This window comes from Oncorhynchus tshawytscha, linkage group LG07 (genome assembly GCF_018296145.1).
Source record: "Oncorhynchus tshawytscha isolate Ot180627B linkage group LG07, Otsh_v2.0, whole genome shotgun sequence".
Classification (NCBI taxonomy): Eukaryota; Metazoa; Chordata; class Actinopteri; order Salmoniformes; family Salmonidae; genus Oncorhynchus; species Oncorhynchus tshawytscha.
In genome coordinates this window covers 72,540,702-72,559,596 of record NC_056435.1, presented here as the reverse complement: position 1 = coordinate 72,559,596, position 18,895 = coordinate 72,540,702, and the positions used below count along the sequence as shown (strand labels likewise).

Below are 18,895 nucleotides of genomic sequence, written 5' to 3'. Positions count from 1 at the left end.
CCTGACTGTCAAACAGTAACAGACTGTTTTTCCACATCGAAGGAGTATTGTAGACAGGATTCCTCTAACCATTGTCTAGTCAAAGATTAAGCTTATTAACATAAAGCCTGTCAATAGGTGAACTTTTTACACATGCAGAACACAGTAAGGGCAGTGAGTGCATGAAACCACACATCACTAAGCCCGATATGTAAGTGTACAAAAGAAAAGATGAATCTGTTTTATGAATGATGTGTAAACTCTTCTCCAGGTACACGTTCTATGACGGGCCTCCGTTCGCCACAGGTCTCCCCCACTACGGTCACATCCTGGCAGGGACCATCAAAGACGTCGTGACTCGCTTCGCCCACCAGAGCGGCTTCCACGTGGACCGCCGGTTCGGCTGGGACTGTCACGGCCTGCCTGTGGTAAGAATGTCTTTGGGATACTGTACTCGTCGCTAGGGCTGTGACGGTAATTGAATAACCGTGTAACTGACGGTTGTAGATGAAGACTGTCATGATAAGAAAATAACCATCAAAACCGTTGAAATAGCCCCGCATTCACATCAAATTTTTACATCTTTTGTTAACTTTATTTTCATGTAGATAAACTTGACCTAATATTCAGGAGTGTTTACTCATGACTACTATTTAATAACTTTCTACATCTCCTCTTTCCAACTGTCCATTGATGCTGGAGGAGCTAACCGCTAGAATAGCTAACCGCTAGATGAGCTAACCGCTAGAGGAGTGGGGGTGTAGAGTGATGCTGGTGGAGCTAACAGCTAGATGAGTGGGGGTGTAGAGTGATGCTGGAGAGGCTTACCGCTAGATGAGTGGGGGTGTAGTGTGATGCTGGTGGAGCTAACCGCTAGAGGAGCTAACTGCTAAATGAGTGGGGGTGTAGAGTGAGGCTGGTGGAGCTAACTGCTAGATGAGTGGGGGTGCAGAGTGATGCTGGAGAAGCTAACTGCTAGATGAGTGGGGGTGCAGAGTGATGCTGGAGCAGCTAACCGCTAGATGAGTGGGGGTGTAGAGTGATGCTGGAGGAGCTAACCGCTAGATGAGTGGGGGTGTAGTGTGATGCTGGAGAAGCTAACCGCTAGATGAGTGGGGGTGTAGAGTGATGCTGGAGGAGCTAACCGCTAGATGAGTGGGGGTGTGGAGTGATGCTGGTGGAGCTAACCGGTAGAGGAGCTAACCGCTAGATGAGTGGGGGTGCAGAGTGATGCTGGAGCAGCTAACCACTAGATGAGTGGGGGTGCAGAGTGATGCTGGAGCAGCTAACCGCTAGATGAGTTGGGGTGCAGAGTGATACTGGAGCAGCTAACTGCTAGATGAGTGGGGGTGTGGAGTGATGCTGGTGGAGCTAACCGCTAGATGAGTGGGGGTGCGGAGTGATGCTGGAGCAGCTAACCGCTAGATGAGTTGGGGTGCAGAGTGATGCTGGAGCAGCTAACCGCTAGATGAGTTGGGGTGCAGAGTGATACTGGAGCAGCTAACTGCTAGATGAGTGGGGGTGTGGAGTGATGCTGGTGGAGCTAACCGCTAGATGAGTGGGGGTGTGGAGTGATGCTGGAGCAGCTTACCGCTAGATGAGTGGGGGTGTGGAGTGATGCTGGTGGAGCTAACCACTAGATGAGTGGGGGTGCAGAGTGATGCTGGAGCAGCTTACTGCTAGATGAGTGGGGGTGTAGTGTGATGCTGGTGGAGCTAACCGCTAGAGGAGCTAACTGCTAGATGAATGGGGGTGCAGAGAGATGCTGGAGCAGCTTACCGTTAGATGAGTGGGGGTGTGGAGTGATGCTGGAGCAGTTTACCGCTAGATGAGTGGGGGTGTGTGGTGATATGGCATTTTAGTAACTTTTTGTTGTTGATTTGTGGACTTTCTTTTATACAATGAAATTTTCATTGCTTGCTAGTAAATAATAGTTTATAGACTAATCAACGCTGATATGCTGCCACGACCGGGGCAAGACCCCCAAAAATTCTGCCCTCCAATCCCCGTAGAATAGCAGTCTAAGCTATACAGTTTTGGCCCGCAATACACTTTTATGAAGTCCCATGTTTGTGAAACAGCCAATTTACCCATAATGCCCCCTCTGTTTCCTATACCATTACAGGAGTATGAGATTGATAAGACCCTGGACATCAAGGGACCGGACGATGTGGCCAAGATGGGGATTGCTGAGTACAACCGGCAATGCAGGATGATCGTCATGAGATACGCTAACGAATGGGAGGTGCGCAAACAACCACGCAAATACTATATATAATGCTGGTACACTATGTAATTACAGTGTAATTATATAGGGCTGGTATACTGTAATGATATAGGGCTGGTATACTATGTGATTATATAGGGCTGGTATACTATGTGATTATATAGGGCTGGTATACTATGTAATTACACTGTAATTTATATAGGGCTGGTACACTATGTAATTACACTTGAATCCTGATGATTTGCATTTGAGATATTCCTTCAAGTGTCTTGTAACTGTTCCACAACTGTATTCCACAATAGTTTTTCAGTCCCAATACAGTTTTGATTACTGCTGATAACATTATGCTCCGGTTTAGTGCACTCTGTCATGACAGTCTGTCCAAGGGGCCGTATTTATCAGGAGTCATGACAGTCTGTCCAAGGGGCTGTATTTATCAGGAGTCATGACAGTCTGTCCAAGGGGCCGTGCGCATCAGGAGTCACTGTCATGACAGTCTGTCCAAGGGGCCGTATTTATCAGGAGTCATGACAGTCTGTCCAAGGGGCCGTATTTATCAGGGTCATGACAGTCTGTCCAAGGGGCCGTATTTATCAGGAGTCGTGACAGTCTGTCCAAGGGGCCGTATTTATCAGGAGTCGTGACAGTCTGTCCAAGGGCTGTATTTATCAGGAGTCATGACAGTCTGTCCAAGGGGCCGTATTTATCAGGAGTCATGACAGTCTGTCCAAGGGGCCGATTTGCAGGAGTCATGACAGTGTGTCCAAGGGGCCGTCTTTAACAGGAGTCATGACAGTCTGTCCAAGGGGCCGTAGTTTTCAGGAGTCATGACAGTCTGTCCAAGGGGCCGATTTAACAGGAGTCATGACAGTCTGTCCAAGGGGCCTCTGTCAGGAGTCATGACAGTCTGTCCAAGGGGCCGTATTTATCAGGAGTCATGACAGTCTGTCCAAGGGGCCGTATTTATCAGGAGTCATGACAGTCTGTCCAAGGGGCCGTGTTTATCAGGAGTCATGACAGTCTGTCCAAGGGGCCGTGTTTATCAGGAGTCATGACAGTCTGTCCAAGGGGCCGTGTTTATCAGGAGTCATGACAGTCTGTCCAAGGGGCCGTGTTTATCAGGAGTCATGACAGTCTGTCCAAGGGGCCGTGTTTATCAGGAGTCATGACAGTCTGTCCAAGGGGCCGTGTTTATCAGGAGTCATGACAGTCTGTCCAAGGGGCCGTATTTATCAGGAGTCATGACAGTCTGTCCAAGGGGCCGTATTTATCAGGAGTCATGACAGTCTGTCCAAGGGGCCGTGTTTATCAGGAGTCATGACAGTCTGTCCAAGGGGCCGTGTTTATCAGGAGTCATGACAGTCTGTCCAAGGGGCCGTGTTTATCAGGAGTCATGACAGTCTGTCCAAGGGGCCGTGTTTATCAGGAGTCATGACAGTCTGTCCAAGGGGCCGTGTTTATCAGGAGTCATGACAGTCTGTCCAAGGGGCCGTGTTTATCAGGAGTCATGACAGTCTGTCCAAGGGGCCGTGTTTATCAGGAGTCATGACAGTCTGTCCAAGGGGCCGTGTTTATCAGGAGTCATGACAGTCTGTCCAAGGGGCCGTGTTTATCAGGAGTCATGACAGTCTGTCCAAGGGGCCGTATTTATCAGGAGTCATGACAGTCTGTCCAAGGGGCCGTATTTATCAGGAGTCATGACAGTCTGTCCAAGGGGCCGTATTTATCAGGAGTCATGACAGTCTGTCCAAGGGGCCGTATTTATCAGGAGTCATGACAGTCTGTCCAAGGGGCCGTATTTATCAGGAGTCATGACAGTCTGTCCAAGGGGCCGTATTTATCAGGAGTCATGACAGTCTGTCCAAGGGGCCGTATTTATCAGGAGTCATGACAGTCTGTCCAAGGGGCCGTATTTATCAGGAGTCATGACAGTCTGTCCAAGGGGCCGTATTTATCAGGAGTCATGACAGTCTGTCCAAGGGGCCGTATTTATCAGGAGTCAGAAACAAACTGGATTTATTCCAAAAAATGTTGTGTGTTTGTCCACCAGAACTCTGTAACCAGGATGGGACGGTGGATTGACTTTAAGAACGACTACAAGACTCTGTACCCCTGGTTCATGGAGACTGTCTGGTGAGTTGTCTGAATCCTGTTGTTAGAGAATGGAATATAATATATGCCATTTACTAGATGATTTTTATCCACAGTCACTTAGTCAGGTGCGTAATCAAACCCACTGTCCTGGCGTTGTAAGCGCCACGCTCTACAACGTGTGGACAAACTGGCCCGCGAGCCCTTTCAACCCGACCCGAGTTTGGAGGGCCGCACTGATTTCCTTGGGGCCGTTTCCTTGGGGCCGTTTGTCAAAATATATATATATATTTTACTTGGACAAACGGCCCCAAAGAAATCTGTGCCGGCCCTCTGTTGAATTTTAAAAAAAACAAAAAAACAATGTGACCCTCGAGCCAAAAAGTTGGCCCAAACATGCTCTACGAACTGAGCTACAGAGCACCACGTTTGTACCTGGTTTGTCTTAGATAATGTCCTTGCACACTGCATTGTACAGTGCCTTCACAAAGTATTCATACCCCTTGACTTATTCCACATTTTGTTGTGTTACAGCCTGAATTCAAAAATGGATTAAATCAGCATTTCTCACCCATCTACACACAATACCCCATAATGACATCACAATACCCCATAATGACATCACAATACCCCATAATGACATCGCAATAACCCCATAATGACATCACAATACCCCATAATGACATCACAATACCCCATAATGACATCGCAATAACCCCATAATGACAAAGTGAGAACACGTTTTTAGACATTTTTTTTGCACATTTATTGAAAATGAAATACAGAAATATCTCATTTACATAAGTATTCACACCCCTGACTTAATAATTGTTAGAATCACCTTTGGCAGCGATTACCACTGTGTGTCTTTCTGGAACGCCCATCATTTTTTCCCCAAAAATTCTTCAAACTCTGTCAAGTTGGTTGTTGATCGTTGCTAGACAACCATTTTCAAGTCATAGATTTTCAAGCAGATTTATGTCAAAACTGTTAAGTCGGCCCCTTGGGAACATTCAATGTCGTCTTGGTTAGAAACTCCAGTGTAGATTTGGCTTTGTGTTTTAGGTTGTTGTCCTGCTGGAAGGTGAATTAATCTCCCCAGTGTCTGGTGGAAAGCAGACTGACTCAGGGTTTCCTGTAGGATTTTCACTATAATTGTAGGATTTTCACTATAATTGTAGGCTAACACTGTAAACCGCTGTGCCCAATCCATGAACCAACAGCGTGGCCTACGTCTATACATTCTCTCTTTGTAGCGTAGCATCAGGTAACCTGTCCATCCACTTCACATTATAATACTACAGTCCTCACTCAAAGACGATTACTCGAATGCATTTACTTTTGGAGTATAGGCTAGACCAATTATGTACCAAAGACATTTTAAATGAGTTTCTTTTTTCTGCCAATGCGTAATATGCGGTCGACTATGTGTTGTATGTAGGCATGATTATCATTTTAATTCAGGTTTTTTTGGGGGGGGGGGTTTAAGCTCAAATATGGATGTTTTTTTTAATGAATCACCTTAGAAAGCTCTGTTTATTATCGTTGTTTGCCTTTGAAACAACATCAACAACCATCTTTTTTTACACTCAGTTTTCAACCTGCTGTTGAACCTTTTTACCTCAGTTTGATCGTCACATTGAGGTGAGTTTTTTTTATTTGCAAAAAAAATGTAAGCATGATTTTCAGTTGCATTTACTTTGATGTCATAGTGGCTATGGACAGTAGAGCCATGAGCGACAGGGCCCGATTGCATAAAACACCCTAAGTTAATGAGTGACAGGGCCCGATTGCATAAAACACCCTAAGTTAATGAGTGACAGGGCCCGATTGCATAAAACACCCTAAGTTAATGAGTGACAGGGCCCGATTGCATAAAACACCCTAAGTTAATGAGTGACAGGGCCCGATTGCATAAAACACCCTAAGTTAATGAGTGACAGGGCCCGATTGCATAAAACACCCTAAGTTAATGAGTGACAGGGCCCGATTGCATAAAACACCCTAAGATAATGAGTGACAGGGCCCGATTGCATAAAACACCCTAAGTTAATGAGTGACAGGGCCCGGTTGCATAAAACACCCTAAGTTAATCCCCCCCCTAAGTTAATCCCCCCATCTTTTCCCCTTTTAAACTTGTCTTATCTCTAAGTGGGTTGCATAAAGCCTTTCCTAAGTGTTTGCCTTAAGGGATTTCTTTAAAAAAAAAGTAATGTTTCCCTTAAATATGAAGTCACACGTCTGAATACCTTTTATCTAATTTGACAGATGCAAAAAACAAACAAAAAACATCCCAAGGGGCAAATTTGATATAAAACCTGAAGGTTCCTCCTAAGCTCCCTTAACCTCTAGTTCCATTTAGAGACGATGGCTGAATAGATTATCGTGTCTGATGATGAAGAACGACAGGAACATCAAGGGAAAATGTTTAAAAGAAGAGGTTTTAGGGACGGAGAAAGTCCACTTGGATACTATGTCTGACGGGCAACTACTTACCAACTACCGTTTTGACACGAGCTGCAGGAGGATCTGGAGGAAACAATGAGGAACCAGGGAACCTCCCTGATAAAACAAAATCAGTCATTCATTTTGACGTTTTTTTTGCTGAAGAGATTTTAGTCGCGCAATTTTACAATTTTTAAAGAATGGTGTGTGATTTTTCAAGATTTAAAAAAAAAATTCAACAAAGACTTTTTTTTTGAAGAATCCCTACCGTTGACCAATCACAGACGAAATGGGCGTAGACTTCTGCTCCGAACTTCAGTTTGCCTCCAGAATGTTTTGTTGTTGTTCCTGAACAACCGGAGAAGAAAAACCTGTCACACAATGTAGTCATAATATTTGCACAAACTTGTTCTGAACTGTTTCGGCTGGGAAGCATAGACGATTACAAAAGTGTGTGTGTGTTTCGGGGGTGAGATATACTGAACTGAAAAACAAACTAAAAATACCCTAGTTGTTTCTCTGCACAAGTGTTTACTGTCCATCAGTGGGAAAAAACCCTGTATAAATTAAACAATTCCCTTAGGTAAGGGAAATAGCTGCCCTTCTTTGCGAGGTATTGGAAAACCTCCCTGGTCTTTATGGATGAATGAGTTTTAAAAAAAATTCTCTGCTCGACTGAGGGACCTTCACAGATAATTGTGGAGTATAGAGAGAGATGAGCCATTCAAAAAAAATCCCATTAAACACTGTTATTACACACAGAGTGACTCCATGCAGCTTATTTATGTGACTCGTTAAGCACATTTTTACTCCTGAACTTATTTAGGCTTGACGTAACAAGAAGGGTTGAAAACTTATTGACTCAAAACATTGATTTGTAAACATTTTGAAAACCATAATTACACTTTGATATTATGCGTCTGTTGTGTGTAGGACCAGTGACACAATTAAAATGTTAATTCATTTTAAATTCAGGCTGTAACATAACAAGAATGTGGAGAAAGTCAAGGGGTACGAATAGTATTTTGTCTCTGACGTTTTGGGTGAAATATTGGCTCAATAATGAAAGTGTTTTTACTGTGTTACTCTCTGTCCTCCCCCCCGTCTCTCTCCCCCCTCTTCCCCTCCCTCTTCTTCCCTCCCTCTCCCCCCCCATCCCCCCCCAGGTGGGTGTTCAGGCAGCTGTATGATAAAGGTCTCGTGTACCGCGGGGTGAAGGTCATGCCCTTCTCTACCGCCTGTAACACGCCGCTGTCCAACTTCGAGTCTAACCAGAACTACAAGGTACACACACACTAGTACAACATGGCTGTCCAACTCTGTTATCTCCAAACCTGTTAGCCAAGGCTAAAACCTACAGGAGGGTAGCTCTTCAGGAACAGGGTTGGAGTTAAAACCTACAGGAGGGTAGCTCTCCAGGAAAAGGGTTGGAGTTAGCCTATAGGAAGGTAGCTCTTCAGGAACAGGGTTGGAGTTAAAACCTACAGGAGGGTAGCTCTCCAGGAACAGGGTTGGAGTTAAAACCTACAGGAGGGTAGCTCTCCAGGAACAGGGTTGGAGTTAAAACCTACAGGAGGGTAGCTCTCCAGGAACAGGGTTGGAGTTAAAACCTACAGGAGGGTAGCTCTCCAGGAACAGGGTTGGAGTTAAAACCTACAGGAGGGTAGCTCTCCAGGAACAGGGTTGGAGTTAAAACCTATAGGAGGTTAACCTATAGGAGGGTAGCTCTCCAGGAACAGGGTTGGAGTTAACCTATAGGAGGGTAGCTCTCCAGGAACAGGGTTGGAGTTAACCTATAGGAGGGTAGCTCTCCAGGAACAGGGTTGGAAAACCCTGCTTTACACTATATACCCACTAGTGTGTTTGGCTGTCAAGGTAGAGCCCAGTACACATGTAGACTGTCCGATTTAGAGCCCAGTACACATGTAGACTGTCGAGGTATAGCCCAGTACTCATGTAGACTGTCGAGGTATAGCCCAGTACACATGTAGACTGTCCGATTTAGAGCCCAGTACACATGTAGACTGTCGAGGTAGAGCCCAGTACTCATGTAGACTGTCGAGGTATAGCCCAGTACTCATGTAGACTGTCGAGGTATAGCCCAGTACACATGTAGACTGTCGAGGTAGAGCCCAGTACTCATGTAGACTGTCGAGGTAGAGCCCAGTACACATGTAGACTGTCGAGGTAGAGCCCAGTACTCATGTAGACTGTCGAGGTAGAGCCCAGTACACATGTAGACTGTCGAGGTAGAGCCCAGTACTCATGTAGACTGTCGAGGTAGAGCCCAGTACACATGTAGACTGTCGAGGTAGAGCCCAGTACTCATGTAGACTGTCGAGGTAGAGCCCAGTACTCATGTAGACTGTTGGGATTAGTGTTTTCATGTAGACTGTCGAGTCAGAGCCCAGTACACATGTGACTGTCAGTACCCAGTCTTTGTAGACTGTCGAGGTATAGCCCAGTACCATGTTGTCTTCCTGTTGTCTTCCTGTTGTCTTCATGTTGTCTTCCTGTTGTCTTCCTGTACTTCCTGTTGTCTTCCTGTTGTCTTCCTGTTGTCTTCCTGTTGTCTTCCTGTTGCCAGCCCAGTGTCTTAATGTTGTCTGTGATGTTGTCCCAGTACTCATGTCAGACTGTCGAGTTGTCCCAGTACTCCGTTGTCACCCGTTGTCAGCCCGTTGTCACTCATGTTGACTTCCCGTTGTCTTCCCAGTTGTCACCCTGTTGTCACTGTCTGTTGTCACCCAGTTGTCACCCTGTTGTCTTTCTGTTGTCTTCCTGTTGTCTTCACTGTTGTCACCCCGTAGTCTTTTCTGTCACCCCGCTGTCACCCCGTGGTCACCCCGTTGTCATCTGATGTTCAGTCAAACAGTCTTTGTTCCCGTTGTCAATCCCGTTGTCACCCTGTTGTCTTCCTGTTGTCTTCCTGTTGTCTTCCTGTTGCCACCCTGTTGTCTTAATGTTGTCTTGATGTTGTCTTCCTGTTGTCTTCCTGTTGTCACCCCGTTGTCACCCCGTTGTCACCCCGTTGTCACCCTGTTGTCACCCCGTTGTCTTCCCGTTGTCACCCTGTTGTCACCCTGTTGTCACCCTGTTGTCACCCTGTTGTCACCCTGTTGTCACCCTGTTGTCACCCTGTTGTCACCCTGTTGTCTTTCTGTTGTCTTCCTGTTGTCTTCATGTTGTCTTCCTGTTGTCACCCTGTTGTCTTCCTGTTGTCTTCATGTTGTCTTGCTGTTGTCACCCCGTTGTCTTCCTGTTGTCACCCCGTTGTCTTGCTGTTGTCACCCCGTTGTCTTCCTGTTGTCACCCCGTTGTCTTCCTGTTGCCACCCCGTTGTCTTCCTGTTGCCACCCCGTTGTCTTCCCGTTGTCTTCCTGCTGGCACCATGTCTCCAGGATGTGCAAGATCCGTCGGTGATAGTGAACTTCCCCCTTTTGGAAGATGAGAACGTGTGTCTGATCGCCTGGACAACCACACCCTGGACTCTGCCTAGCAACCTGGCTCTCTGCGTCAACTCAGAGTTGCAGTATGTCAAGGTCAAAGGTGAGAAAGTTTTTAAAATGTATTTATTATTTTTTATTATTCGACAGACCCCAGGTACCGTCTCCTGCCGTTGTGCCCTTGAGCATGGGATTTACATCTTGATGGCTGCGCTGCGACTGAGCTTGTTCTCCTAGTGTGTTGTCTGAAAACAGAATTCATAAAAAAAATTTTTTTTTTACATTTGTGCATTATTTAGTTCTCTCTCGATCCCTCCATCCATCTCTGCTTTCTCGGTAGTGATGCTTGTATCAGGGGGAAACCAACGTGGACAGTGGACATACATCTAATTCAAATCAGGCCACTTTTAAAAAGAGCCTTGTCCTTGCTTCCCTCCATGTTGCTGTGGATCCCAGACAAAAGACTGGTGGTGAAATAAAAGCTGATCCAGGTAGCATGGAGCATGGACAGCAGCTGGCATGGACCGGCCAGCTGGGGGGCTGACCCAGATACCGGACTGCTGTAGGGACTGCTGTAGGACATGGATGGACCGGCCAGCTGGGGGGCTGACCCAGATACCGGACAGGCTGCTGCTGTAGCATGGACAGCAGCTGGGGGACTGACCCAGACTGCTGTAGCATGGACAGAGCTGGGGGGGCTGACCGATACCGACAGGCTGCTGTAGCATGGACCGGCCAGCTGGGGGGCTGACCCAGATACCGGACAGGCTGCTGCTGTAGCATGGACAGCAGCTGGGGGGGGACTGACCCAGATACCGGACAGGCTGCTGTGGCATGGACCGGCCAGCTGGGGGGGCTGTTAGTCTATAGTATAGAGGAGGAGGTGCAGGAAGAGGCTTGATACTGCATCGGGGTGCTGCTCAGAATACCAATAGGCTCTCTCTCCTTCTCGTTACATACTCTCTCTCTCTCTACAGTATCTGTCTCTATCTCTCTCTCCCTCCCACCCCTTCTCTCTCTCTCTCGCTCTCTACAGTATCTCTCTCTCCCTCACTCCTCTCTTTCTCTCTTTCTCTCTCACTCTCTACAGTATCTTTCTCTCTACAGTATGTCTCTATCGCTCCCTCCCTCCCACCCCTCTCTCTACAGTATCTATCTTTCTCTCCCTCTCTCTCTACAGTAACTGTCTCTCTCTCTGTGTCTGTCTGTCTGCCTGGCAGACTGTATCTCCCCCAGTGAGAGGAACTGCTATCTCTTATTGATGCTCTCTTTTTTTCTGTCACTCTCTCTCTCTCTCTCTTTTCCAGGGCTCTTGGCCTCCTATTGGTCATAGCAGATTGAGAAACCTTGTTTCCAATCTTCCTTTTTCTCTCTCTTTCTCTGCTCCTCTGATCTTCACGCCTAAAGTATGTGGGTGTCAGCGATGGAACGGTTCAGTGTTTTTGAATGATAGTGTTAAACTCTACATTATTCAACAGTTTAGTGTAATGGTATGGTGCCGTCAGCTGCTTACGCACATCCAGTACAGGAAGGAAGACAGGAAGGAAGTTCCATATTTAGAGACAGTGGTTCACGGGGATTCACATCCAGTTCAAGGCTGTTTCACATCCAGTTCAAGGCTGTTTCACAAATGACACCCTATTCCTGATAGTGCAGTACAACCCTATAGGGCCCTGGTCTAAAGTAGCGCACTATATAGGGCCCTGGTCTAAAGTAGTGTACTATGTAGGGCCCTGGTCTAAAGTAGTGCACTATATAGGGAATAGGGCTCTGGTCTAAAGTAGTGTACTATATAGGGAATAGGGCTCTGGTCTAAAGTAGTGCACTATATAGGGAATAGGTCCCTGGTCTAAAGTAGTGTACTATATAGGGAATAGGGCTCTGGTCTAAAGTAGTGCACTATATAGGGAATAGAGCCCTGGTCTAAAGTAGTGCACTATATAGGGAATAGGGCTCTGGTCTAAAGTAGTGCACTATATAGGGAATAGGGCCCTGGTCTAAAGTAGTGTACTATATAGGGAATAGGGCTCTGGTCTATAGTAGTGTACTATATAGGGAATAGGGCCCTGGTCTAAAGTAGTGCACTATATAGGGAATAGGGCCCTGGTCTAAAGTAGTGCACTATATAGGGAATAGGGCTCTGGTCTATAGTAGTGCACTATATAGGGAATAGGGCTCTGGTCTATAGTAGTGCACTATATAGGGAATAGGGCCCTGGTCTAAAGTAGTGCACTATATAGGGAATAGGGCTCTGGTCTATAGTAGTGTACTATATAGGGAATAGGGCCCTGGTCTAAAGTAGTGCGCTATATAGGGAATAGGTCCCTGGTCTAAAGTAGTGCACTATATAGGGAATAGGGCTCTGGTCTATAGTAGTGCACTGTATAGGGAATAGGGCTCTGGTCTAAAGTAGTGCACTATATAGGGAATAGGGCTCTGGTCTATAGTAGTGCACTGTATAGGGAATAGGGCTCTGGTCTAAAGTAGTGCACTATATATGGAATAGGGTGCCATTTGGGATGCATTACATGTTGTTGGGGTAAATTATCTGCCTAGATAGTGTTCGTTACCCATCACTCTCTTCCTCTTTAAAATATGGATGAATGTGTTCTTTTGATGTAGGTTCTGTTTGCTGGAGGGAGGAGACAGTCAAACACACTTGTCATCTTAATGGGCCCTGGTATAAACATTAAATGAAACATTTTAAACAGCTCTTGGATAACTATCAACGTTGTATTTGTCTTCTTTTTGAAACATTTATTTGTTCCCAGAGGACATGTTTGTAACTGATTTGGTTTAATCATGCGATGATAATAATAGTGAGTGTGTGTGTGTGTGTGTGTGTATATATATATATATATATATGTATATGTATGTATGTGTGTGTGCTGAAGTCTACTGAAGACAAGCTCACTGGACTGTAGCTCACTGGACTGTAGCTCACTGGACTGTAGCTCACTGGACTGTAGCTCACTGGACTGTAGCTCACTGGACTGTAGCTCACTGGACTGTAGCTCACTGGTCTGTAGCTCACTGGTCTGTAGCTCACTGGACTGTAGCTAACTAAGCCGTAGCTCACTAAACCTTTTGTGGAGATCGGTATGGAAGAACTTGACTGGCCTGCACAGAGCCCTGATCTCAACCCCATTGAACACCTTTGGGATGAATTGGAACGCCGAGTGCGACCCAGGTCCAATCGCCCAAAATCAGTGCCCGACCTCATTAATGCTCTCGTGGCTGAATGGAGGCAAGTCCCCACAGCAATGTTCCAACATCTAGTGGAAAGCCTTCCCAGAAGAGTGAAGGCTGTTATAGCATTAAAGGGGGGACCAACTCCATATTAATGCCCATGATTTTGGAATGAGATGTTTGACGAGCAGGTGTCCACATACTTTTGGTCATGTAGTTTACCTAGTGCTCTGTGGTTTGACAGTGCCACAAGTTAAGTTTTACACTGTAATAAGTCTCACCAACCTTAGTGGAATGCACTGACTGTAGATTGTTCTGGATAAGATTGTCTGTTTAAATGAGTCAAATGTAGATTTCTAATGAAGGTCAAACATTTGTGTTCAGGACTGGAGTTACAACACATACTGCATCTAATTTCTGTTAGATCAGGAATGGTCTGAACCACTTGGTCTTCTGTTGGATCAGGAATGGTCTGAACCACTTGGTCTTCTGTTGGATCAGGAATGGTCTGAACCACTTGGTCTTCTGTTGGATCAGGAATGGTCTGAACCACTTGGTCTTCTGTTGGATCAGGAATGGTCTGAACCACTTGGTCTTCTGTTGGATCAGGAATGGTCTGAACCACTTGGTCTTCTGTTGGATCAGGAATGGTCTGAACCACTTGGTCTTCTGTTGGATCAGGAATGGTCTGAACCACTTGGTCTTCTGTTGGATCAGGAATGGTCTGAACCACTTGGTCTTCTGTTGGATCAGGAATGATCTAAATCCAAAAAATAACAATATATATATTTTTAAATTATTATTATTTGTAATAATGACAATTACAGCAATACTGAAGGAACAATGAACACCATGTAAAAACACTAACGTTTCAGTTCCTTGCTCAGAACATGAGAACACATGAAAGCTGGTGGTTCCTTTTAACATGAGACTTCAATATTCCCAGGTAAGAAGTTTTCGGTTGTGGTTATTATAGGAATTTTGGGACTATTTCTCTCCATACTGTTGGTATTTCATATCCCTTTGACGATTGGATGTTCTTATAGGCACTATAGTATTGCCAGCCTAATCTCGGGAGGCTTGAAGTCATAAACAGTGCTGTGCTTCAAGCATTGCTAAGAGCTGCTGGCAAAGCAGGAACGTGCTGTTTGAATGAATGTGCCTCAGTCAGACTGCTCTATCAAATATCAATTCATAGACTTAATTATAATAAACACAGAAATACGAGCCTTTGGTCATTAATATGGTCAAATCCGGGAACTATCATTTTGAAAACAAAACTTTTATTATTTCAGTGAAATACAGAACCGTTCCGTATTTTATCTAACGGGTGGCAACACTAAGTCTAAATATTGCTGTTACATTGCACAACCTTCAATGTTATGTCATAATTATGTAAAATGGTCTTCACACAGTTCGCAACGAGCCAGGCGGCCCAAACTGCTGCATATACCCTGACTCTGCTTACACTGAACGCAAGACAAGTGGCACAATTTCCCTAGTTAATATTGCCTGCTAACATCATTTAAAAAAATAAAAAAAAACGAAATATGCAGGTTTAAAAAAATATACTTCTGTGTATTGATTTTAAGAAAGGCATTGATGTTTATGTTTAGGAACAATTGTGCTTTTTCGCGAATGCGCTTGTTAAATCATCACCTCTTTGGCGAAGTAGGCTGTGATTCGATGATAAATTAACAGGCACCAAATTGACTATATGCTAGTTAAACTAGTAATATCATCAACCATGTGTAGTTAACTAGTGATTATGTTAAGATTGATTGTTTTTCATAAGATAAGTTTAAGGCTAGCTAGCACCATACCATGGCTCCTTGCTGCACTCGCGTAACAGGTGGTCAGCCGGCCACGCAGTCTCCTCGCGGATTGTAATGTATATCGGCCATAATCGGCGCCCAAAAAGGCAGATTACCGATTGTTATTGAAAACTTGAAATCGGCCATGCCGATTAATCGGTCGACCTCTATTTCAGACACTACGGTTGAGATGGTAAAATGTGTATAGTACTGCTATGAAACCTTTATACAAAGCTTTTATTTGTGTGTTCTATTAGTAATGTAGGTTATTTGTGTGTTCTATTAGTAATGTAGGTTATTTGTGTGTTCTATTAGTAATGTAGGTTATTTGTGTGTTCTATTAGTAATGTAGGTTATTTGTAATGTAGGTTATTTGTAATGTAGGTTATTTGTGTGTTCTATTAGTAATGTAGGTTATTTGTGTGTTCTATTAGTAATGTAGGTTATTTGTAATGTAGGTTATTTGTAATGTAGGTTATTTGTGTGTGTTCTATTAGTAATGTAGGTTATTTGTGTGTGTTCTATTAGTAATGTAGGTTATTTGTGTGTTCTATTAGTAATGTAGGTTATTTGTGTGTTCTATTAGTAATGTAGGTTATTTGTGTGTTCTATTAGTAATGTAGGTTATTTGTGTGTTCTATTAGTAATGTAGGTTATTTGTGTGTTCTATTAGTAATGTAGGTTATTTGTGTGTTCTATTAGTAATGTAGGTTATTTGTGTGTTCTATTTGTAATGTAGGTTATTTGTGTGTTCTATTAGTAATGTAGGTTATTTGTGTGTTCTATTAGTAATGTAGGTTGTAATGGACACCATTGGGAACGAGACCCTGATTCTCAATTGGGCTACCCGGGAATGAATCAATAATAAGATAACACTATGGTTGAACTTCTGTTTCAGACAACACCACTGGGATAGGTGAATGTGTTTCACACTACTATAATAAACTGCTGTAGCACTTTGTTTTAGTGAGGTTCTTATGCACCTTTTATAAACCTACCTGCGAACCTCTATAAACTCTCTCTATTCCAGACAACAGCACTGGGAAGGTGTACATTATGATGGAGGCCAGGCTGGTAGCACTCTTCAAGACAGAGGAGGAATACACCATCATGGACAAGTGAGATCAATCAATTAACCCATTAATCAATCAATCAATATATTAACCTAATCTATTTATCTATTAACCCATTAATCAATCAATCAATATATTAACCTAATCTATTTATCTATTAACCCATTAATCTATTATATTAATCTATATCAGTCAATTAACCCATTAATCAATCAATCAATCTATTAATCTATTAACCAATTAATCTATTCTAATAATCTATATCAATCAATTAACCCATTAATCAATCAATCTATTAATCTATTAACCAATTAATCTATTCTATTAATCTATATCAATCAATTAACCCATTAATCAATCAATCAATATATTAACCTATTAAGCTATTAAACTATGAAGCACAGCATAATCAGCCTGCCGTTGTCTTCCAGTCATACGTGGGAACTGCAGGTAGTAGAAATACGTGTTTCAGTACGAGAGGCGGGGCAGCGGTTTGATTTGTTGTTTTGTCCTGTAGGTTCCCTGGGAAGACGCTGAAGGGGAAGAAATACAAGCCTCTGTTTGACTATTTCAGGAAGGTGAGATGATGTGTGTATGATAATGTGTATAGTATTGTATAATAATGTTTAAATGTATAGTAATGTATAGTAATGTATAATATTGTATAGTAATGTATAATATTGTATAGTAATGTGTAGTAATGTATAGTAATGTATGGTATTGTATAGTAATGTGTAGTAATGTATAGTAATGTATGGTATTGTATAGTAATGTATAATATTGTATAGTAATGTATAATATTGTATAGTAATGTATAATATTGTATAGTAATGTATAATATTGTATAGTAATGTATGGTATTGTATAGTAATGTATAGTAATGTATAGTAATGTATAATATTGTATAGTAATGTATGGTATTGTATAATATTGTATAGTAATGTATAATATTGTATAGTAATGTATAATGTGTATAGTAATGTATAATATTGTATAGTAATGTATAATATTGTATAGTAATGTATAGTAATGTATAATGTTGTATAATATTGTATAGTAATGTATAATATTGTATAGTAATGTATAATATTGTATAATGTGTATAGTATTGTATAATGTGTATAAATGTATAATATTGTATAATATTCTACCTCGATCTAAAGAAATGTGTGTTCATTCACCAAAAGAGCCTACATGTAAAGTATAAAACCTGTCTGTCTCTCTGTAGTGCAGGGAGACAGGAGCCTACATGTAAAGTATAAAACCTGTCTGTCTCTCCTCTGTAGTGCGGGGAGACGGGGGCCTTCCAGGTGGTGATGGACAGTTATGTCAGAGAGGAGGAGGGGACAGGAGTCGTCCACCAGGCGCCATACTTTGGAGCTGTGAGTATTTGATTTGTTGATTTTAATTAAATTACTAATTTGTTCACGTCTGTACCGTACATATTTCCATCAAACAAAGTGACCTGAGATCAGGTTGGTGGAGGGAATGAATGACCTGAGATCAGGTTGGTGGAGGGAATGAATGACCTGAGATCAGGTTGGTGGAGGGAATGAATGACCTGAGATCAGGTTGGTGGAGGGAATGAATGACCTGAGATCAGGTTGGTGGAGGGAATGAATGACCTGAGATCAGGTTGGTGGAGGGAATGAATGACCTGAGATCAGGTTGGTGGAGGGAATGAATGACCTGAGATCAGGTTGGTGGAGGAAATTAATTTTATTTTATTTTATTTATTTATTTTTATTTTTACAGAGACAGTGCACATTAATCAACGTTTCAGTAAAAGTGCCGGTTTTAACCAGCCGGCTAATTTTCAACCGCAGTCCCTGGGCAGGTTATTAAAAACAATTACAATATAGACAATAGCAACATAGAACAAGCAAGACATAGCAACATAGGACAAGCAAGACATAGCAACATAGGACAAGCAAGACATAGCAACATAGGACAAGCAAGACATAGCAACATAGGACAAGCAAGACATAGCAACATAGGACAAGAAGACATAGCAACATAGGACAAGAAGACATAGCATACAGACAGAGCAACCTAAAACAAAAAGCAGCAAGACAAAGTTCATAAAAGCAACAAAGTGTTTCCACACCTCACAAGCTACAGACAGCAGACAACATGGAAAGCGGCAACACACAGCTAGGGACCATGTTCACAAATCTGATTGACCTTTAGCCATGTCTTTAAGCATTTTGTGAAAGTGTGATATGTGGTGCAGTTATGTGTGTCTGATGGCAGTGTATTCCAGACATGGGAAGCTCTCACAGAGAAAGCGGATTTACTAAAGGTGCTTTTCCTTAGGGGAACTATACAGTCACCTCTCATGGCAGACCTTGTGGATCTGCTGTCATATGTTTGGGTTTTCTGTTATACAAAAATATTGAGTGGAGGGGGAGCCAGGCCATTTATAGGATCTTGAATACAAGACATGCGTCAGTGTATTGCACAAGATTTTCCCAACTCAGGAGCTCATGCTTTCTAAGGATGTGACAATGATGATGGCTATTGGGCTTCCTATCTTCCTATCAAGCACTTTGAGAGCCTGTTTGTAGACAGACTGAATAGGTTTTAATGTTGTACAGCAAGCTTGGGCCCAACTAGTCAAGCAGTATGTTA

General features: G+C 43.3%; 1 protein-coding gene across 1 annotated transcript in view; it reads left to right on the top strand.

The window, feature by feature from the left end:
- iars1 (isoleucyl-tRNA synthetase 1) overlaps nucleotides 1–18,895 on the top strand; it is a 108,789-nt gene that overhangs the window by 739 nt on the left and 89,155 nt on the right. Inside the window, exons 3-10 of the mRNA XM_042324912.1 lie at nucleotides 251–407; nucleotides 2,105–2,224; nucleotides 4,257–4,339; nucleotides 7,909–8,026; nucleotides 10,144–10,291; nucleotides 16,222–16,309; nucleotides 16,782–16,842; nucleotides 17,551–17,646. Of these exons, the coding sequence (XP_042180846.1) occupies nucleotides 251–407; nucleotides 2,105–2,224; nucleotides 4,257–4,339; nucleotides 7,909–8,026; nucleotides 10,144–10,291; nucleotides 16,222–16,309; nucleotides 16,782–16,842; nucleotides 17,551–17,646 (871 nt within the window). The remainder of the gene's footprint in view (nucleotides 1–250; nucleotides 408–2,104; nucleotides 2,225–4,256; nucleotides 4,340–7,908; nucleotides 8,027–10,143; nucleotides 10,292–16,221; nucleotides 16,310–16,781; nucleotides 16,843–17,550; nucleotides 17,647–18,895) is intronic.